Below are 23,026 nucleotides of genomic sequence, written 5' to 3' on the forward strand. Positions count from 1 at the left end.
TATAACCTTCGGTCAATACTTTGTAGGTATCAATAGGTATATTATTTAGTTTATTAAATGGTTGCAAAATAATGGATTCCATGGACGAGACAGCTGTGCTACAAGCGTTTGCAGAAAAGCAATCAAACAAGAAGATGGTAATAGTGCATTGTAAGTTTGAAATTTTAAATATTAAACAATTATTTCTTTAGAAATCCGATGACCTTAATGATTTTTCAATAACCAATTGGTATGATACATTCAAAGCTATCACAATTAAAACAGTCTTAGTGCCAATACCATCTTCAGTCATAGAGATGTTTAATGCTGAAGAAGTTGATTGGAATATTGAGGAGAGGTGTCCACCTGAGTTTAAGAATGTTCTGAAAGACATTCTGCGTACATTCAGATCTCCTGGAGCTTTCATAAAGAGCAACTGGCATGCTCCAATGGTAAATATTTGAATGTTGATTAGCTCGATTTAAAATATACTTATTGCAGGATGCTCAAATGTTGAGTTTTGACAAAACCATGTCTGTGAATAACATTCCTGATTTATTTTTATTCTTGAATGGATCCAGTATTATTGGGCAAGATTTCTCGCATAAAGACTTTAAGGACTATTGTTTAGCTCTCAGACAATGGACTGATATAAATCCAGCATACGAGTTTCGTTGTATAGTCATAAACAATATATTAAGAGGTATGTAGTATATAATGTGATATGTAAGAGTAGTCATGAATGTACTTAATTATTATTATTACTACCACTTAGGAATAACACCAAGAGATTGGCCTAGTTACTTTCCACATTATGCCAAAGAAGGTGATGATATTATTGATAAAATATCTAATTTCTTTAAAGATAAATTGCAAGGAAAATTTATCAGATCAAATTGTAAGTTCTGATTTCTTATTTGTTAAATAGTGTTAATTAATTAATTAATTATTTTTTAGATGTATTTGATGTCTACATGAAACATCCAGATACAATTGTTTTGGTGGACTTCTCGGCTTTAAACACTAAAACCTGTTTGCATGCTTTCGAATGGGATGAGGTGCTTCCAATAATCAAGAAAAACTCACAAGAACCTGTCGCTCCAGTATTTCGATACTTAGATACTGAAATTGGGATGATGGGTAAAGCAGAGACCCAATTGCAATTGATGAGAAGCAAATACAGATTGAATTAATATTCTTGATATATAAGAAATATTTTTCTCCTAATTTTGATTATGCTAAAGATGAAAACATTCCATTTTATGGAATATACTGTTATAGGATGAGTATTTCTACTGGTAGTAATAGCTATCAATTATATCTTAACTAACAGAATGGTTTGTATAGAGTATTGACATGTTATTTTAATGTGAATTGGGTGCCTATCCCATGAACATTAAAACTTAAGATTAATCACAAGAAAATAATGTAAACGTACATTAATTCATATTTTCAGATATTGTATCTTTTCGATAGAAATTGTTTACTTTCTATATGCAATGCGCTGCTTTCATTGAACATATTTTAGCTTGTTAAATGCCTATTACCTTTGAAATGCATGCATACATTTTACAATACGATATTTTTAAGAACAAGAAAAAGAGAATAATAAATGCACGCTTGACAAGTTCATAGCATTTTCATATAAATATATTCTATTATTTACCCATAGATAGTCAGTCATCACTACAAATTAAAAGAGAATAACGATATATGCATGCTACAAATAGAGCTAAAACAAGTAAAATTCATTCTTGTTTATTCCTTGAATGATTCACAAACTTTGATCAGAATTATATTTCAATCACAGCCTTTTTCTATTACAATCAGCAAAATTTTAAATTGGATTTTACATTTGTTCTTGTTAAGCAATTTCAAATTATCTTGTATCAAATTTTTTCAATATTAACATTTGAGCTTCAAGCATATACAAATGGATTTCTTATATCAGAATTTCAATATTAACATATATTTAAACACAATTTGCAAATAATTAAAATTGTGTATCTGGATTAAAAAAAAATGATACATTCTTAACTAATTTTGATTGATATTGAATTCCCATAAGATTTCCAATTAGAATGCTGCTTTTCTAAGTTTATTTCAGTTCATTTCTTCAAATAAATCGAATTCTTGCATTTGTAATTGTGCAAACTGTCACATTTGCTAATGGAATGTGATTATCTTCGGGCAAATTGGTATTAATGATGATATCAATCAGATGGATTGCGCCAGGAAATCATGCACAATTTCGTGGATTCCAATTCGATCGCGTTATACCAGAAGTGCGTCAAGTCTGTAAGTTCTTGCATAATGTTGCATTTGAAATTGTGCAAATTGTCACAATTGCTAATGGAATGTGATGATCTTCAGGCAAATTGGTATTGATGATTATATCACATTACATTGATGATTTCTGGGATTCCAATTCGATCTCGTTATACCAGAACAGCGTTAAGTTTGTAAGTTCTTGCATAATGTTGCATTTGAAATTATTCAAATTGTCACAATTGCTAACGGAAAGGGATGATCTTCGGGCAAATTAGTATTAATGATGATATCAATCAGATGGATTGCGCAACGAAATCGTACGCGATTTCGGGGATTCCAATTCGATCGCGTTATACCGGAACAGCGTTAAGTCTGTAAGTTCTTGCATAATGTTACATTTGAAATTGTGCAAATTGTCAAAATTGCTAATGGAATGTGATGATCTTCAAGCAAATTGGTATTGATGATGATATAAATCAAAATCGTGTGCGATTTCGGGAATTCCAATTCAATCGCGTTATACCGAAATAGCGTTAAGCGAGGTCGTACTGTATCTGTAAGTTGTTGCATAATGTTGCATTTGAAATTGTCATAATTGTTAATGGAATGTGATGATCTTAGGGCAAATTGTTATTAATGATGATATCAATCAGATGGATTGCGTAACGAAATCTTGCACGATTTCGGGGATTCCAATTCGATCGCGTTATGTAAGTTCTTGCATAATGTTACATTTGAAATTGTGCAAATTTTCACAATTGATTATGGAATTTGATGATCTTCAGGCAAATTGGTATTGATGATGATATAAATCAAAATCGTGTGCGATTTCGGGAATTCCAATTCAACCGCGTTATACCGAAATAGCGTTAAGCGAGGTCGTACTGTATCTGTAAGTTGTTGCATAATGTTGCATTTGAAATTGCTAATAGAATGTGATGATCTTTGGATAAATCATTATTGATTGGTATTGATGATGATATCAATCAGATGGATTGCGCTGGTGGTGACGACAGCGGGCGGCGCGCGATTACGTAACGGGCAGTCCGGTGACGTCAGCAAGCGCGCTCGTTGGTCGGCGCGGGTCTTTTTGTATCGGTGGTGGCGGGTGGTGGCGGGGACGGCGACGGTGGAGCGGTGGAGTTCGTACGTCGGTTGGTTTGTGTGTGGTGTGTGTGGGCAGCCGGTCGGCCGTTGGCGCTACGATCGGTTTGTTGTCGAACCGGCGTTTGCGAGCGTGCGCTCATGGAAGTATGTAACTGGTGTAAATATGGCGACGGTAGAACTACATAAACAAAATTCGTCGGTAAATGTTCGAAAAATGTATAGTGGCGAGGACTTTAGAAAGATTAGCAAGGTGAACGAATCGTATTGTTATTAAGGGAGTTTCGTATACGAAACGGAATTTATTTGCATGGTTGCTGGAACAGGCTCATTTGTTGTTTTGGCATGGCCGCCATGTTTATACATATTTATATGTGTGTATACAATCGCATATATTTGTGTGTGTACCTATTATAATGTAATTGCATAGCGATATACGAATAGTGATTATAACTTTGCGTGTTAATTGTTTATGTAAAATTACTTTCATGACAAAAAATTTATATTCTTCTAGTGAGTGATATAAGTACTTTCTATTCTCGCGAAGAACGAATATTACAAAAAAAAAAGAAGGGACGAAATAAAAGAAGAGCGGTTTAGAAACGACGGTTGGCTTTGCAAAACCTTTTGTAATTTTGAATTTAGTTCTCAGTTACTCGCCACTAGTGTCCCATAGTGTATGTTTTTTTTGATATAATTTTTGATCCGTTCCGTTTTCTCTGAAGAAGAAATGTCTGATTATACTCTTAACATATAGTATTCTGGACAAGATGAGTACGGAATTGACGGGTTTAGTGGTCGTGAAAGTCTACCCCTTTCAAGCACGTATTTTTTTATTTTTATTTTTTTTTTTTTATTACTTTTAGTTTGTGGGAAGTTGGCCAGAAATGATTTACTGAACACTAAATAAGTGTTTATTGTGATTATTCCTGGTTAATTTCCTGTTTGTTATTATTTGTTTAGTTAGATAAATCCCTTGCTTTCTTTTCTCATTTCCCAATTACTATTAGCTACCTTGCATGATACTCGCTGTTGCTAATGCACGCTCTGCTTTTTCATATAAACGATTCATTATATTTAATAAGATTCTAATATGAATGTCGAAACAGTTATTGTTAATTCCTGAGAAACCTATCATTATGTTTATTTTGTATTATAGGAAGAACGCATACTAAACAGTAATGAGGAAACTCTAGAGACTAAAATAAAGGCCCTAATTAAAACATGGGGGGAATTTGGGAGCCTGAAATGCATGCCCTCACAAGAGAACTTCCATACCTTAGCCCAATACCTGAAGAATCATACATTGAATATTGTGTTATCCTTTAACTGGCTTAAACACAAAGGTATTGTATATTTCCAAAATACAAACTAGAAAATTAATTGAGTTATTCAAATTTCAGACATATATTATAAGCAACTTGTGCATGCCATCGACAAATGTTCGAAATATTTTGTTGTTAATACATCATTTCAACTGACATGTAGGAAGCTTCTTGGTGTAGCCAAATCCCCATGGCAGAAGTTACCTATCATACGTATGCTAAATTGTTCTAAACCTCTGATTCAAATTGAGGGTAAGTTATTTTCAAATTTGATTCATATATCTTACATAATGGGATTTGATGTTCTAGATTACAATTACTTTGTGTATGAAGAATCTGGGTACTTCATATCTATGCGCCTTCAGAAACTATGTGAGGATAGGTGTGAAGACATGGCACTTAATCTAACTCGCACATACATAAAGTGCTGTGAGTGGGCTGATATGTACAACAAAAACATGTACATAAGTGCTGACCAGAGGAAGTTTGTATTCGATGTATACCTTGCTTTGTTGTACAAGCTGAACCAAACAAAAGAGATGTCTGGACTGGTATTATTAATGATATTTATTATTTTGCTTTGCATTATTGACTATTTGCATTTTAGTTGAAAGAAATGACGTTCTCTGATGGCGTGGATATGGTTCGCAGGTTTAGTTGTAAATTGATAACTGCTTCCAAGATTTGGTTAAACAGCATCTGCATCGCCCAATTGTCTGGGACGATATTCTTAACAAGAGGCGTAATGCAACCGGTTGAAGAAATAGAAGTCTACTTAAATGAGCTGTTGGAAGTTTGGCTAGCGACATATGAAAATGATGAAGATCAAGAGGATTTAATTGCATGCCTGAGACGTATCATGAGAAATGCTTTTACCTCATCTCATATGTATCTGATTGTGAGGAAATTAGATTGTAAGGTGAGTACTCTCAGGCGTTTTTAAAACGATTTATATCTACTAATTGCAATGTTTGTTATAGTTTGGCATTAGAATGCGTAATTATAATGTCGAGGTATATATCCAGGCGTTGAATACCGATATGAATTTATTGGAAAAGCTAAAGACTGACAACGACAATGAGGAAAAAGTTACAGAAACCACGATACGGGTCGCCGACGGTTTACTTCGATTAGCAAATTTGTTAAAAGACAATTTGCGAGTATCCAGAGAATGTTTATTGTCGGCATTTAGTTTAAGGCCAAGCCTAGAAAGCCTTCTTCAGATTGAAGGGGCCGCAAGAGCGTCCGGTTATAATGTTTTGGATACAGGACAATGGACGTGTCGATTTCATAAACCAGCTCAACCAGAAGACGATCTCTTAATACTATGCGATTACTGTAATGACTATTCGTTGGAATTGAAACTTAATAACCCTGCTCTGAAACAACCAAACACTGCGTTGTCTGAAGCTCTACGTACTAACAGAATGGGGTTAAGCGAAGAAATATGCGACGATCTTGTGGTTATCATTTTCTGTACAAGGTACCAGCTGTTGAGCTGGCTGCAATGCTGGGACGATTTGCACCGGCTTTGCATTATGTACCTCAATGATCCAGTTAAGACAAAGAACTTGATAACTGAATTAAAGTATGTCGATGTAGACTATACTCCATTCTTGTTGAAGAGAGAAATGGAAATGGCGGAGTCTCAGCTTTTTGAGGAAACCATTTTAAATGAATATACCGATTTAAAGAAGAAGAAAAAGCGAAAACGAGTTGTTTCATCTGGAGAGGATGAAACATCTGACGATGAAAGTCTATGTCCGACCGCAAAAGATCCAGATGCAATAAAAACGTTAAGATTGTTCAGAAAATCCTTGAAGTCAGTGCAAGTTGAACCAGAGCAGAGTGCAGCATTGAGCGCAGATATCCATCACCCAAGTGTAGAAACGTGTCCAGTTGTTGTTACAACCCAATCTTCGTCTTCCGCCCACGATTATACAGTAACAAACAGAGTAATAAATGATGACGAGGAGACGCCAAGAAACGAATCGAAAGCTGTGCTTCACATTCGCAAAGACCTTTTCGAAACGTCAGCGTGGCCTTGCTTGCATAAACCCAATGAACGCGTTGTTCAGACCAACGAGAAAAATTCAAAGAAAAATTTTTCACAGGAACCCGTTACTCAAGCAAAGATTGAAGAGGAAGTCAAGAATACTGAATATGACAACCTAGTGAGTGCTGAAGCAAAACCAGTCAATGAGTTGGGTAGCGGGGCCGACATAAATGATAATAATGTGTTAGATCTAGAAGCAGAAAAGCGATTGCTAGAAGGACCTGATGATTGTGAAGATCTGCACGAGTTGGAACAGGCTCTTTTTGGAGATACCGATATGACTTCATTGAATCGAATTATGGAGACATCAACTGGACGATTGTACGTAGACGATAATACAATTGAAGTTGATGAAGATTTGCTTCTTGACGAACGGTTTGACGGATATCAATTGAACTTGAAATCAGAGTCGAACTCTGTTACTAATGATTCCTCTAATGCAGTTGAAGTTAAAGAATCTATGCTTGTTGACGAACATAACTTGGTAGCAGAGTCGAACTCTGTTTCAAATATTACAAAAATTGAGACCACGAGTCCCAAATTGAATAGCGCCAAGAAAATTCTTGACGATTGGGCAATTGAAGAAAATGATATCGTTGAAAGCAAGGTGGAGGCATACACGTTTAGAATCAATCCCAATGAATTAGTTATCTTTGAGGATATGGAAGTTGACAATACTTTAGAGCCTGTAGTAGAAGAAATAAATTGTGATGACGTTAAGCCTGCAATGGAAGGAACTTGTCCGGTTACATGCACTGTTGGTACCGAAGTGGCTATAAAGACAGAGCTTCCTCAGACGGAAAGTGTGGCAAGTGTTCAAGCCCCAGTTGAAAGAGTCTCCCCTCTTCTCACTATAGATAAATCTCCATTAGTGGTATCCAAAGATTCTAAAAATAAAATAGATAATGAGACTGTAGTAGTTGATGATGAACCTGAAAATGTGGTTGTTAGTCGTACTAGATCATCTGCACTTAGCCAATTGCCGGATCAAGTTAAGTACAATTTGCGCGAATGCCGAGTAGTGCTGAATAGAGTTAAGGAACCTCCTATTGCCGTACAGAAACCGGTCAAGAGGAAACGAAAAGCCGCAAGAAAGGCGTGGGTCACCAGACGGAAACAGAAAAAAAGTGAATTTGTGGAGTCGAACGTTAGTCAACAAGGGACTAAGGATGAAAACTATAATTCGCTCTGTAACGTGCAAAAAAAACCAATTAGAGATCCAGTCGTTTTGGAAGCTCTTAAGAAGAAGCTTCTCGTAGAATCTGATACGATGAACCCCCGCGTAGTATTAGAAAGGTTGAATGATTCCTCTATGAAGTCTTTATTAGCACGTGTCCCAGGCATTAAAGATTTAAATTTGATGAGGCCTGAAAGTACAGATAGAGTTGTGAATGTGGTGCAGGTAGCAGGTGGACGAACATCATCTACTGTAACATCAGGAAACACACAAACAAGTACGCAGGTTAGCCCTCATATTCAAAGAATAGGGCAGCCTCGAAGTGAAAAGAACTCTGAACCAAGTAACTCCGAATCGGCTACTTCTGACAAGGCAACGAGTAACTCTTATAAATCAGCGGTCACGCAATCACCAACTCTCATAAACATGCTGACGCAGCAGATTACAAGACCGAGCCATGGTACTCGTAGTCGTACAGGACCCATTATAAATATAATTAGTCAGCAGAGCATCAAACCCGCTATAAAAGTGGAAAACAATTCATCCATTTCGCCGGCCAACCAGGATTCACAGGTTTGTTTGTAGCGGATTGATATTGTAATAACTTTAATTATTAAAGAATCTGTTCTAGGCCAATTCTACATCCAGAACTACCCCCATACAAAATAGTGATACAAGCAGTAACTCTGGGCCATTAAAATCCGTTGTCGGTACGTTAAACTCTGAACCAGCTCGTATTGTGCAATTTATCTATAAATCCACAGGTGGGAAAATTTATCCAGCACATACAGTGCCTACTAGACCTAAATCTGATAGCACACAAGCTGTCTCCACATCAACAGATTCCTCAAATCGAGAAGAGTGTTCCATAGTAAAAATAGCCTCCAGTAAAAGCATGGAAAAAAATTCTGAAACTTTGCCTAAGTTTCAGCAGGCGTTCGGTAAGTCCGTCTACCAAAATAGTGTTGACAGTACTAATGCTACTACTAACAATCTTACTAACAACGTGACCGATGACATTGATAAAGACAAACAGCAAAACAAAAATGCTTGTGTTAGTATGCAACCTATCCAAGGTAGCGTAATATACACGAGACAGGTGCCTGTTGGCCAAGCAATAAATTTGATACCACAAACGCGGGGACAAGTTTTTCGGATTGCAACTTCAACAAATCCTAAAGATACTGTGATACAAAATAAGATGAATGCATTGTTGGCTGCTGCGTTACAAGGTAAAACTAAAAGTTCTGAGCCTTTAACTGAAGATTCGGATGCGCCTGACAGCAATGTGCACAACGGAACAGACAATGTCGGCACGACAAGAATACAAGTGGCGCAACCGTCGTTAGTACAAACTTCTCGAATAGTGAAACCGGTCCTACAGATCCCAACGAATGTGATAAGGAATACTCCGCAAACCAACTTAAGTTCGACCACTTTAGAGCAACTTAGAGAATTCGATATGGTTTATAAGCAAGTTACTGAGCGCAGCAGCACCTCAACACCGGCCGACGCTGGATCCGCCGCGTCTACGGAAAGCAACGATTCTACTACTTCGCCACAATGTATAAGTGTAACATATTTAAACCAAACTCAGAAATTGAACTGTTCCTCGGTCGTGGTAGTGAGCAGCTACAACAATTTACAACCAGCAGTTTCGCCAGCCTTGAGTGTCGCTTCGCAAGGGAGCTCCAGTCCTTGTGTAACTCCGGCCTCAACACCTACGCCAGTTCTTCCAAAGGTCGCCGTGAAAACTACGAAGGGAGGAGGAAAGACCATAAAGACGGCACCCATACATCCCGCGAAGACTTCACCGAACATTCCCAAACCCCAGCAGAAATCTCAGGAAGACGAACAAACGACACAAAGGATCTTCGATATATTAGCCGAATACGCGGAGCAGCTACGAAACTCGCCCGACCTGAACAATAAGCCTGCGCCGCGAAGACGTTCTAACCCACCTACGAATCCCAGCCAAAATTCAAAAAGAAAAAAAAGTTCGTCGTCCAAAAAGAGTGGTCAATGTTCGCTGTCCTCCGATGCGGACATTGACGATCCACGAACAGCAGGCAGTGAAGACAGTTCATGTGGAATAGTGCAGATATCGATGCAAGACGATGAGCAAACATCCGCGGCCGGCAACGCTTCCGAATCGAACGACTCGACGCCGACAACGACGACGACTCGACAGCAACTCATATTAACCGATTCATCTCATACTCAAACTCGTAATCTAATTATTGCTGATTCTAGCGTCGGCGAAGCCTTGAAAATGCCGAATACGGCGGTGCTGGTGCCTGGAAACTATATAATGCCGGTGTCTATGGTTAAGGGTGGGCAACAAATTGCTGTGGTGTCGGGTGGAAGCAAAATTTTAGCTACGGTCCCGGCACGATCGGGACCAAACATGTTGCTTTTCCAGAGTTTTCTTAATCAAACCCGAAAAACTAATGTGTCCACCGTAAAATATTCAACCATTCAGCCCCTCACCGGTATTTCCTCCCAGACACTAGCAGGGGTATCAGCCCAACCTCCCGTTATCCTTCCTCCCCCTGGCCATGGTATTAGCACTGTTACCTTGGGTCAACCCATTGCCATAAAAACAATAGAAGAAACTGAACGAGTGAATACTGAAATTGTCTTGACGATTTCACAATCTAGAGAAACCAATCGCACACCTGCAGAAGATAATCCTCAGCCAGATAGCAGCACCAGTATAGCCACAAAACTAGAGTCCGATATAGATGAAAACACTGCCATGTCCGAAAGTTCTTCTGACAAAAAATTGTACCATAAGCAACCGCTGAAGACAACATCTACTTCAAATTCAACTACTACTACTACTACTGCACCGATTGCAACACCCGTCATTGCCCAGAACATCAAGATCGAAGAAACATCGGATTCATCGAATACACAAGGAATGATGACGCTTAACATAAATCCGATGGATGTAAAAGGTTGTCCCAGGGTATGCACTTAAACATCTCACTAACAGGTCACGTTTTTTTGTTTCCATTTCGCAGGCGAAAAAATTGAAGAAAGACGAGTACAATCTGTCCTCGTGACGGCAGGTTCCTCTAACGGGCCAATGCTATCGCGTAGTCCGTCTCGGTCGAAGCAATTGGGAAGTGGCTCTAGCGGCGTCGTCGTTGTCTCAGCCGCAACTGCCACCGTTACTGCCGCCAATACTACTGCTACAGTTATCAAAACGGAATCAGCACCTAAAGAAAAGTTTTCAAAGCATACGAAGGTAACTATTACATCCGTTCCATTACTAATACCGGTTTTTTTTTTGACTCGCTTTCGTTTTATTTTTGTTTGGTAACTTTGTGTTTTTATGTTTATTTTCAGGGTCACGGTCAATTTATTTAGATTTCATTTGACTATACACAGCATATTCATTTATAGTAAATATATATTTTGGTTTGGTTTACAGAAAAATGACAAAACGCAACAAAACCACGCGTTTTGCATGCAAGGGAGACTTAGAACAAAAACAGCTGGCGGGCGAGTGGACAAAGACGGTGGGCAGCAGTTTGGTACGCACAGGCGGCAAGCGGCCATGGACCGAGAAATACGGCTTCAGAAGAGCCTTTCCGAGGAATGCGAAGACCTGGGCGTAGACGAACCAAACTCATGCGACCTATTCCCAGAAGCGGTGCTCTTCGATGCGCACAACTCGCCTTCGTTTGATCAAACATCGCAGGAGTTACTTAGGAGAACTTCAGTGCTGCATGCACAGCAGCAGGATAAAGCCGACGATCAGAAGCTCACCTTGTTTGCCGACGATGATTTAATGTTCGATGCGAGTCATCATCCTTCCGTTGACGTCAAAAAGCAGTACTCCCAGAAGGAATTGCGAATGACTCACAAGGTGGTCATAAATGGTCAATGTTCGGTTGCTTCTGCTGTTCCCGTTCCCTCCGCCACCGTTACTGCTGCTATCGCCGCTACCACCGGCCAGTGCAAAGACAATACACTTTTGCAAACATGCACGTCCATGTCCGATGTGACACTGAGCTCGCCGCTGTCTCCCGAAAAGTACCATGCGAATACTCCACCAGCCACGAATAAATCTATGCTGAAATATTCAAATAAAAAAAGGGCCGACCGCAAACCAACGGATAACTGGCCAATAGAGGTGTCTAGTTCCGAGGACGTAACAACCGGTAGTAGCGATCGAATGAAATCTTCCAACAGTTCGGATAATTGCGCGAATAAGAATTCCCGGAGCGATGAGGACGTTAGCGATAATGCTTTAAAAAAGGTAGTACATATATCTATATCGAAGACGGAATGCAGTGATAACCATTGTGACAGCGACTGCGATTCTGTTAGTGGCCGCGGCTCGCGAAAGAGCAGTCGCAATAAGTGTACTTGTAACAATGGAATGACTGAGGTTTGTTCAAATTCGAGGAAGCGACCATCCACTCAACAGCAGCACATCAGCAATCCGCACAAAAAGGCCTTCTCTACCAAAACAGATAATTCTTGCTGATACTTTATCACAAACATTATATTATATACATTATATAACAAAAACATTCATTTAACTTAATAAGCGAAGTGATGCACTGTTAGTACAAATTTCCGAAGGAACGTATCAACTAAGAAACGCGACGATTGCATTATATGTCAGAGTTATGCGATTGAACAAAAAAAGTAAAAGAATGATGATGAGTACCTTTTGTATAAAATACCTGTGCATTTAATATTATTTATTTATTTATGTACAAATGTTAAATATTTATTTTAAATAGTTAGTTAAGATTATTTATGAACAAGCCGTATATGCAATAATATGTAAATTAATATATATATATATAAAAATGAGTCGTATTTCCACTACGTGTGTGGGGCCGTTTCCACTCGTGAGTTCGCGCGTTTTTGAATCGCGTTTGCCTGTCGAAACTAGATCTCTCCCCGGACATTGCCATAATTTTATTGTTTATTTTACCATTTTTTTTTTGTTCTTACAAATTCATATTTGTAAAATGTAGACTGTCTAAGTTCATGTTTGACATAACTTATTATTTTTTGTTTGTTTTTATTACCAGTATTGCGGAACTTTTTTTAAATAAAAAAGTAACGATTTCTTTATTATATTATTTGTTTTATTTTCTTTATCATTATCATTATCATTTTTCATATCGAAATAGAAGCAGTTCATCAATATACGTTAGCGGGTGCCAAATTTTTGAAGCTTTGGTATTTCATTCGATTTTATACCTTTTGTATGTAAAGAAAAATAGACATACAAAAAGATGTTCATTAGATCAATCGGTATTGTTGGCAGCCGACGTTTGCCGATGATCCACATGTATTATATAGTATAGTTAAAATCAATCTTATAGGAAATTGTTTCGTAATTTTAATAACTTTTGTTTTGCAATTCGTTTAGTTCTGTTTTTCTTCTCTCTTCTAAGTATTGTGATAGACTTTTCGTTAGTATACCACAAAAGAAAACGTTTGATTCTCTTTGTTTTTGATGTAGTATCTCGTTTCGCAAATTATAAAAATCCTCATTGTACAAAACAAATCGATCCGTATAGAAAGAACTTCGATTCGATCTCGGTCATAGATTACGTGCTGTGTCACTACCAAAGAAACAATTTCTATAAAAAAAAATATAGTAATATATCAATACTTTGAATAATTCATTCAGGGAATAAAATGCTCCAATTTTATTAAATAAATTCGGTGTACACGCTCCGTGGAGCGCCAAATAAATATGATTGTGACTAGAGATACAGACGTTCTTCTGTTTATGCGTAACGACATTGAAAATATATCCAAGACTTTATATTAAAGCCTGAACATACCTCATACCTGTTTCACGTATGCAATCTGTAAATTGGAGAATGGATGTATCGCTGAACATTGATAACCAGTAGCACAATAAGTTTTTCTTAATCACATTTGCCTTGCTACAATTGTTAATCCTTTAAGTGGTCGTCGTTCAGAACTTAGAATCTGTGAAAGCTATGTGTGCGTGTTTCCTTTTGTTTCTGTTTTGTCTGTCTGAATTTCTATGTAGCGACGTCTGTGCGTGAAAGCGAACACACTCAAGGGATTAACAAACTTAAGTATTTTTTAAGATCTAGACACCCCGTAGGGAATGTTAACTTTAGGACAGTTAATAGGGGTCGAACGTTCAACATTCAATAGCAATATTAAAGATGTCTTTCTACTGATTTGTTAAACAAATTATTTTTGTATAAGCTATTTTTTTTTGTTCCAATTAAACGAGTCAAGACGATTTTTCAAAATAAATCTTTCCTTATTACTGTTCCTACATGAAATGCATCAATTTATTCAACAAAAAAAAACCATTATCTATCACATCCACATTTCGATTATATAACTAGTGATCATATTGCAAGATCACAATTAAATTACAGCTAATAGTTCCATTTACTATATAAAAATACAAATTTTATGCATGATTCGCAAGTCAAAATTTACTTCTGATAAAACAACAGGAGCAAATCCAAAATAAATATATAAGATAAACTCATACATTCTTAGTAATTGGACCACAGCTGGGGAAGACTCGCATCAAGGTCTAGTGAAAATGAAAAGGAAATCATGAGTGCACTTGTCAGGTGGTTTGAGGGGAAAAGTGAAAGCATGGACCGTGGAAATCGATCCAATGTCACGGCCGCATCAGCTCTCGCTCGTTTGCCTTTCTGGTTGGAATTCGATTATCCGAAAAACGATTCGCTAAATTTATTCAGCATTGCAAAATGTTATGCTTTAGCCATGACATTTTTTATTTATCCCCACCGCAAGAGCAAATATTTAATTAAACAAGTATAGTGTTTGTTTTATTATCATTTATTCTCTTTGTACAATTTATAATTATCGCCGACATTTATTCAACACCTTGATAAATGTGTATTAACGCAAAGTAATTAACGAAATAGTCACTTAGAACAAGGATTTTCATTGCTCAAACTAATATTGCTGTTATACCTTTTATACTAAATGCGGTTGAGGTTTTGTTACAAATTTGTGGAGACGAATAGAGGTATCTGGGAAAGGATCAGATTAACATTCGCATATTTGTTAGAAGTCGATACGTGATAGTAACCTTTAATGAAAGTAGCGTATGCACATATAGTTGACATTTACTTGTACTTGTAAATAAACTGGATCTAGGTGCAAAGATAGTGGATACAAAAAGAAACGAAACTTTCTACACGTACACATTCTTACAGCATTTATTGTCAGTCAGTATAATTAGAATTATAATCATCATAAGAAATATATAATAAACTAAAAGTCGATGATAAAACCTATTCCTTTATGGATACGGATATAATCATTTAATTCAGTCGTGTTTTCGTCTTTTCATCTGTTGGTTTCAATAAATATGATGGCACTTGCTGCAACGTGACTAGTGTACAACTACGCTTAAAAATAAATATATTTAAGGGTCTACAAAAAAATCCTATTTCTTAACATATCATTAACAAATTGGCTACTTGACTTAATCCTCACTGCTTAGAGAGCAGCCAAACAATATTCGCAGCGGTAGCTTCTTCTCCATCTTCTTGCAATAGCGTTATATAAATAAAGTTAGCAGGTTGTCTGTTGAAAAATACAGTGATGGAAATTTACCGAATTCAACGAATTTTCCAATCAACGATGCCAGCAGATGAAACAAAATAATAATATATTAACTGACTTAGATATCTTGTCATATGTCGGAGGATCGATCGCTAGGAAGCTATATTTTTGTCTTTGTTTTGTTTAAGAGAAAAAAGTATGCATAACCGATAAAGGAAGTAGTCATTGATAAATTAAAACTAAGTCATGGATGAATTATCACGGTTGCTCGTCCGAAAGCCACTTATCTGTGATTTCTGGTCCGTCTGGGTATATTCTTCAGCTCGGTGTATTTGGAACGTGGTGGCCGCGATTTCGGATCTTTCGTCGGCGATTGATGGCTACGCCGTCTGTAGATCGAAACTCTGCAGGACAAACAATGAGACATTAATCAAATGGGAAGACCCACATCAGTGGGACGAAGCTTAACAGTTAAATTTGCGATTTCCTTCTGGGATTTAGGCTATTAATGTCATGCATTTTATTTGTACTCCTCTGCTCTCGAGGTGCACCTATTTCCAATGTATATTCACATGCGGCTTTTAGCTAGGATCGTTGGATAAGGGTCACATTTATTATTATTTTTTTTTCATTATTTACACCAACTTTCATCGTGACTATCTTTTTATTACTATTATTATTATTATTAATACTCTATTAATACACAAATTGGACATGCATACAGCATGCTTTACAGGTACCGGAGGCAAACATATATATAAATATATTAAGGATATTTGTGTTGGTTGTAGCAATTAGTGTGATTGAACATTAAAGCTTCTTCTCATAAATATTTATAAAAAATAAAACATAACTATATACAAAGAACTTAAATTAGATTCATAAAAAAAATATGGATATCAAAAATAGTGGTGTTTTTTTTTTGTTCTTTTTTTACCCTGAGTTAAAATACGCGCAAACAATTAGTGATTAGTAAATTTAAATAATAAATAAGTTAAATAAGGGGTAGGAATGTGTGTGTGTGTGTTTAGTGTTTGTGATGGGAAGTTAATAAATACATCCAAGGTAATCCTGTGATCTAGACATTAAAGAATCTGCAACAAAACCAGATGATTATTAATGTGCCCCTGGTGCCATATCTTCGGCTCCGTTACGTACCTCACCCTATGTAACCAGCGGCTATTGTTACTGCCAGCGCAACAAAGCCTGTCATGATCTGACCTATCGTCTTTGCTCCTGTTGCTGCTCCCTCCATGGGCTCAGCCACCTCGCTAATATCTTCCAAAGTATATAGCTCGCTGTAGCTTAACTCGTTTCCATATCTGTAGAGCAGGTCCATTATTACGCCATTCGACCATCCGAAGCCTAATTGGACTTCGTATTCGCCGCCACCTCCATGGCCTCCTAATACAGTTGCGTCGTACTTGAATAATAACAAATTAAAAAAATAGTATTCAAACCATACGCGTCTTTATATATTTACTTTTTCGAACATAGCTTCGGTCTCTGCGTAGGCCTTGTAGTTGGAGCGGACCCATCGATCTGCCAATTCGTAGGCCAAACGACTTGCAGCCTTATTTCCGGTATTGCTGAGTCCTACAATAATCATATGTTGTAGAGGAGGCCAGGCATTCGGATAATCCCATTGTTCTCCGGTATGCTCTCTAGAGGTAGGCACTCCTCCAGATGCTACAACATTCTTGTTGTCCAAATATTTCAGCACCAATCGTACAATCCTATCGGTATTTGATTTATTATAGCAGCCAGTCCAGAGAGGTGATAAGTTTGAGGGGTAGAAATGTTCCCTGGGAATATTATTCTCCAAGTCATAGTCTAACCAGATACCGTCGACCTCGTGCCAGAGTATCGCTTCAACAGCTTGAAGCCACCTATCCGCGATATCTTTGTAGTAATAAGACTTCTGAGTGTTTCCGAATGATGAATGCCATTCTGATAGAATGACGGCGTTCCAATAGAACATTGCGTTCAAGTCAACAGGCAATATTGATCGCGTTTTGATGTTCGTTAAATTACCTGTAAAAGCAATTCGTGCGTGTAAGAACCGGACCCCGGAGACGTATAATTATAGTTTTTACCTTTATTGGTGCCGTTCACAATGAACCAACGACTTGAGAAGTCCCAACCGGATTCAGCGGCCGCCTTAAGCTCCGAGTAATATTCCTCTTTTTGTGCATCATCTTTGAAGTATCGGGCACTGTCGACGTCTTCGGAATAGGATTCCGGTCGCGGTCCTTGTGATTTGTCCCCATACGTAAGCAGCGAGTAATTCTTACCGTCTTTTTCGACCACTCTTAAATGGTTCTTCATCCAATACTCAAATTCTCTATCGAAGGAATCGATGTGACTTTTGATGAATTCAATATCGTTTGTCTTGTCTTGATAGAGTTTAGCCATGGGAATAAAAAGTGGTGGTTGCGAGCGCTCCAGGTAGTAGATCCGCCCGCCATTCGGAATGTGATCATATTTGTCTACGATGAATGCGAAGTTGCTTAACATACCTCTTACGGTTTCGTACATTTCCGAATGCAGAAGTCCTTGAACGATCCAATAAGAGTCCCAGTAGTAGAATTCGCGGAACCTACCGCCCGGAACGATGACCGGATTTGGGACCCATATAATGCTATATAAATGCTCTTCGTCCTTAATCTCGTCTTTCATTTTGCGCCCAAGATCCTTCCAGATCTCATTTAAATCGTTTGCGAAAATCTTATATTCTTCATCTTTGATGTTCTTTATGTAAGAAGGTGACGGATTCCAATCATTCGGAACCCAATCCTCAAACTCACTGCCAGCGGGTTCGAATGCCATATCCACAAACTTGATGACATCTTCCCTTTCTGGTTGGTTATTGTGGGCGCTCATGAAATCCTCGAAGCGTCGAAGCGTTGTTGTTGCATTTTCGCGCATTTTCATGTCGACGAACGTTTTGGAGTCTTCGTAGATCTTGTTCATTTGTACGGTATGCAGAAGCTTGCCATGGCAGTAGATGTTGCTGTAACATTTTGTGATATGTTTTAGGTATCGGAGACGACGACGACGTACAGCTTTATCATTCCCGGTGTGAGTGTGAAGTTGATAGAAATCAACTTGATTTGTGAAATGAATCTAAGTTTGCGGGTCAATATAAAATGGTAATATCTTACCTGAAGCAAGGAGGCCGTGAATCCGCAAGCACCTCAAACTTTGTCAGGCTTGTGATCAAAACTATCAACGTGAGCCTAAGCATCTTGCACCTCTTGTACTTGCACACTTTGTTGAGTTTATACACGAAATGTTCACTAAATAGTTTAGAGGTAGTAATCACTCTTACTTTCTCGAGTAGTCCGTAGGGATTGTCGCTTGCCTATTCAACCGATGAGTCTGTTGATCCGAACGATCGATGGCATCTTCTGATTGGTACCTAGAGATGTGAGAATGTTAGATCGGTCAGAGTTGTTGTAGCTTTGGAACCATCCATGCGAGTGAGCGCACAGCAAAATACGCGAGTTATAAAAGATTGGCTTATCTCGCGCGGGTACCGCACCGACTGGACTATGGACATTCAGCAGCAGGTGATTGTAAGTTGTGCAACCTGCCCGATGACGTACAGGTGACGTAGAGCCGAGCCTCCGACACACCTTCCTCCACCATGAAAAAACGCCATTTCTACCACAGAGCCAGGCCTCCCAGCAAACCAAAACGTGCAATTAGACGCAAATTGCATCACTACGCCACACGTGGACTATTATATTTTTATTATCTGCAATTAGCACACAATGAATCTAATTGTCCTAGCTTTGATAAAGGTTCTCGCAAGGAATAGTTTAGAAAAATTAATAACAAAGCCTTCTCGGATAACAGCGAAAAACAATGCGTGTCCCGGAGGGCGTAGCGTCTACGTGCACAACTCGTAAAGACGTTTTCTAAACCGCACGACCGGATTCCTTCTCAAACAAATTCTCAGTAAACCGAAACAAAAAAAAAACACTGGATCACTCAATTCTTATAATTGCGGCTTTGTGAAACGCAGCAAAGAAACGAAGAAGCAATTATAGAATTGGGAGCGCGCCTGTGGCAGTTTTATGCCAACTCGAACATTCCGGCCCTTTAATCGAAACATAACCAAAGGATAATTAAATAAAGATCCTCGTAAATGACCATTTTCGCAATTTTAGCTCAGTTGCATCAGTTTTTTTCTTCTTTAGACTTACATAAAGTGCTTACTTGACGGTAGGCACGTCGACAAAATACCGTTGCCTCTAATTACCGGAACGCCACTTCAATTTACCGGGAAAATTAAATTTTGCGAAACACTCAAAATAAATGGTACATACCCAAATGTGACTCCTATCACCAACCAAAGTGGAAAGCGCACCCGGAATGACCTAACTCATATTTAATACCGAAAAATTGGGCAATACCTACGTGCATTAGGAAATCGTTGAGCATGCATTTTCTTCTTTGTTTTATTTCATTTTGGCGACACACCTCCACGGAATTTAGGCCATAATATAAAATCAGCAATTTTCAACGAATAAACATAATTATTTTTTTTTTCCTATACTCGCTATTCTCTCGATTAGATAAAACAGTCTATTGTTGTGTAAATCGCATTATAGAAAACGAACAGAGATTTCAATTATTATATAAATTATTTATTTATCATAACAAATTTGATAACAGCAAAGTATTGATATCCATTATTTTTTTTACTGCATATTTTCATCTCGGACTTTTACACTTTGAGAGAGAAGCAAACATTACAATGCACGTTATTTTTAACAAATCAATCATCACAATTACCGTTTATCTAATCGCAACGCCATTTCCCGATACGTATCGAAACGATGAATTTAAATTATTATTTTCAAATTCGATCACTACTTTTCATCGAATCGAATAAACATTCTGGAAAAATACACAGTAATCTAATAATTTCTCATCGAATTGATTTCGAAACATTGTATAAACTAACATTTGAATTATTTTAAATACCTAAAAATAACTGTAAAAAAGGAATTTGTTTCATACGAAAATAACAATAGTGAAATTCTTATAATACTGGGATTTAAACGTAAAATGTTAATTAGAAAAGATAACAAGTACAGAAATATCAGCTTTTTTGCTTGGTAACATTATTTTCCTACACTACATGTCCATTGAATTGCACACGTAAAAAGTATTTTTTTCCAGTCAATGTTTGAACGAGCTAAGCTAACAGGAACGAAGCTTCAATGATGAACGAGCGAAAACAGGTTTATTACTTAATTGGTATCGACTCCAGGGGGATTTAGTTCTATTATCTTAATTGCATAGGACGAATCTGTTTCAACATCACGCTACAGCAAATGCGAAGCGCTTTTGTAAAGTCATTCATTCTAATAATCGGATGTTTCCAAGAACGGAAACGTATTTACGTGTGTTTAGAACGTGATTCGGATCAGATATATTTTACTTTTTTTTATTATTGGAAAATCTATGACATAAACAGATATCTTCTATCAAGATATTCGTTACTTTACTATACAGAGTAACCTCGCTTAACGAATACCTCGCATAACGACCATTTCGCTTAACGAGCAAAATGAATTGTAAGAAAAATGACTCGCTTAACGAACGACGTTTCGCATAACGAGTGATGATGAGAAGAGAAATCCAGGATTATATCATTTTTATGTATATTTTTGAATATGTTTCACTATACGAGTAAAAATCTTGAAATTTTAGAACGGATTAAACTCGTTAAGCGAGATTCCACTTTACAGTTTTTTTTCCAATCCAAAACTAGTTTAGAAAATGATGTTTTTGTTTTTTTCAAGAATTACTAGTATATCTAAAAATAGATTATTTTTAATGTAAAGTTTATATAATCATCTGTTCTGTAAAAAAAAAATGTAAATAAAAAATATGCTAAATATTAAAAGAATTTTTAATTTAGTATTTAAAACCATCTCCAATATATTAAAGATGTTGCATTTATTTTTTTTGTTGTAAAGTTTTGTAATAGACTGGATATTAAAGAAATAATTAAGAGTTTCGAAACAATGAAAGTTCACAGCGGTTAATAAAAAAAGATCGTAATAATATGGTAGACAATCGAGAAATATTCCTAAATCCTTAATTGAAGAACGAATTAGAATTTTTCAATTAATTCGTATTCAGATAGGAAAGTTTTCAATCGACAAAAGTTTCCAACATCCAATGGCAATTACTTATCGCGCTCGCCTCGAACAGTGCGAATCTATTGAACGTTGGCTTTCGTTCATTAAATTGATTTGCTTAAGTGAACCTCAGCAATTACTTTTGTCTGATATGATATGTTCGCACTTCACTCGATTGGCGCAATTCAAAAATAATATAAATAGATAATAGGTGATAATTGCAACAACATTTTGTTTTTTTTTTGATAAGAATAGTGGAAATAATAATAGCTATACCGAAATGACATTGATCGTACAAATAATACTAGGATATTGTATACAAACAAGTATAAGTATAGTGATGAAATTTACCCAAAATGGGTTGCACATACATAAAAAAATACGATTATTAGTAAAGAAATAGTATTCTTTGAAAGTGGGTCAAAGCATTTTGCAAAGTCAATTCGCTTGGAACGCTATTCGTCATTTCGAAATTTATTGATTATTATTATAGAAATTTTAAAAAATATATATCAATAAATTATTGCGGTAACTAAAGGTAATATGTAACAACGTATGCAACCAATGAGACGCTTAAAATTAAAAGAGCAAGTTTACTAACAAGATTTTTTTGTTTATTTACATCAAGATTAAAGTTCTATCTTCCTTGTTGTTTCTTTTTTGGCTTGCGAAATGGGATGACAACAATAATAAAAAGAGTTGGAGCGCGGTTAACGTTTCCTTCTGAAGGAAGAAGTTGAGGAATGTGAGGGTTCAAGGGTATTTGGAACTAATAACCTTGACACAAACATTGAGCTTGGTCCAATGGTTAAATGGTCCAATTGAGCTCGAGTCATTTTCGAATCGAACTGACGAGACACGTGTCCCACATAGCTTATATGTTATATTTAACTGTCTGGATGTTTTTAATATTCGCAGAAGTCATTCCTTCAAACTCCGCTTGACCTTCAAATCCTATCTAATTGGAATATTTTGTCTATCATTAAGAAATTTATAATAACAAACCATTAAGAAGTTGAGACCTTTTTCAAATAGAATATGTTCAATATTTCTAAAAGAATACTAGTAATTTTTTAAGATGTTTTGCGTATCTTCGGTACAACGACTTGTAACAATTAGAAATCACTTACTTTGAAGTTATTGAACGGTGAGCACAGCTGCATTCACTTCTGATAAGTTGCAACACTTTTATGCACTGATTTTGAGCAATAAGACGCATTTGGAACTGTCTATTATTGTTGATGTTAAATGAAAACAGATCATTTCGCACGTTGCTGTAGTTTAAAACTTCCCGCTTCTTATACTCTACCAACTATAGGAACCGTAAATCACCAAGAATCATGTGACGTAATATTTATCGCTTTATGTAATAATAATA

At 37.0% G+C, this 23,026-nt stretch overlaps 3 protein-coding genes across 10 annotated transcripts; 2 read left to right on the top strand and 1 right to left on the bottom strand.

Annotated features, from left to right (window-relative positions):
• Window positions 1-1,493, top strand: LOC108566680 (cell division cycle protein 123 homolog). Its single transcript, XM_017926671.1, has 5 exons — window positions 1-137; window positions 192-431; window positions 481-682; window positions 755-877; window positions 937-1,493. Exons 1-5 carry the CDS (start codon window positions 72-74, stop codon window positions 1,170-1,172), a joined length of 867 nt encoding a protein of 288 aa, XP_017782160.1. The 5' UTR covers window positions 1-71; the 3' UTR covers window positions 1,173-1,493.
• Window positions 1,494-3,371: 1,878 nt separating this feature from the next.
• On the top strand, window positions 3,372-12,638 carry LOC108566683 (serine-rich adhesin for platelets-like). 6 transcript variants are annotated; one of them, XM_017926677.1, is made up of 10 exons: window positions 3,373-3,607; window positions 4,514-4,700; window positions 4,758-4,931; window positions 4,989-5,230; window positions 5,287-5,598; window positions 5,660-8,485; window positions 8,544-8,622; window positions 8,677-10,872; window positions 10,939-11,165; window positions 11,267-11,391. In XM_017926677.1, the coding sequence occupies exons 1-10, from the start codon at window positions 3,521-3,523 to the stop codon at window positions 11,285-11,287; spliced, it is 6,351 nt and encodes a 2,116-aa protein (XP_017782166.1). In that variant the 5' UTR covers window positions 3,373-3,520; the 3' UTR covers window positions 11,288-11,391. The 6 variants fall into 6 exon arrangements, with proteins under 6 accessions (XP_017782168.1, XP_017782166.1, XP_017782164.1 ...); XM_017926675.1 differs by having other exon boundaries at window positions 3,377-4,175; window positions 11,352-12,638; XM_017926673.1 differs by having other exon boundaries at window positions 3,377-3,607; window positions 11,352-12,638.
• A 2,262-nt stretch (window positions 12,639-14,900) lies between these two features.
• LOC108566684 (trehalase) lies at window positions 14,901-22,946 on the bottom strand. 3 transcript variants are annotated; one of them, XM_017926680.1, is made up of 6 exons: window positions 22,779-22,946; window positions 18,652-18,908; window positions 17,584-18,500; window positions 16,971-17,521; window positions 16,651-16,910; window positions 14,901-15,891 (listed from the first exon to the last, which is right to left on the bottom strand). In XM_017926680.1, exons 2-6 carry the CDS (start codon window positions 18,732-18,734, stop codon window positions 15,771-15,773), a joined length of 1,932 nt encoding a protein of 643 aa, XP_017782169.1. In that variant the 5' UTR covers window positions 18,735-18,908; window positions 22,779-22,946; the 3' UTR covers window positions 14,901-15,770. The 3 variants fall into 3 exon arrangements, with proteins under 3 accessions (XP_017782169.1, XP_017782170.1, XP_017782171.1); XM_017926682.1 differs by lacking the exon at window positions 14,901-15,891 and adding an exon at window positions 15,898-16,581 and having other exon boundaries at window positions 16,646-16,910; XM_017926681.1 differs by lacking the exon at window positions 22,779-22,946 and having other exon boundaries at window positions 18,652-19,189.
• Between the last annotated feature and the right edge of the window lie 80 nt (window positions 22,947-23,026).

The sequence above is a fragment of the Nicrophorus vespilloides genome, unplaced genomic scaffold (genome assembly GCF_001412225.1).
Source record: "Nicrophorus vespilloides isolate i.1.1-1 unplaced genomic scaffold, Nicve_v1.0, whole genome shotgun sequence".
In the NCBI taxonomy this organism is placed as follows: Eukaryota; Metazoa; Arthropoda; class Insecta; order Coleoptera; family Silphidae; genus Nicrophorus; species Nicrophorus vespilloides.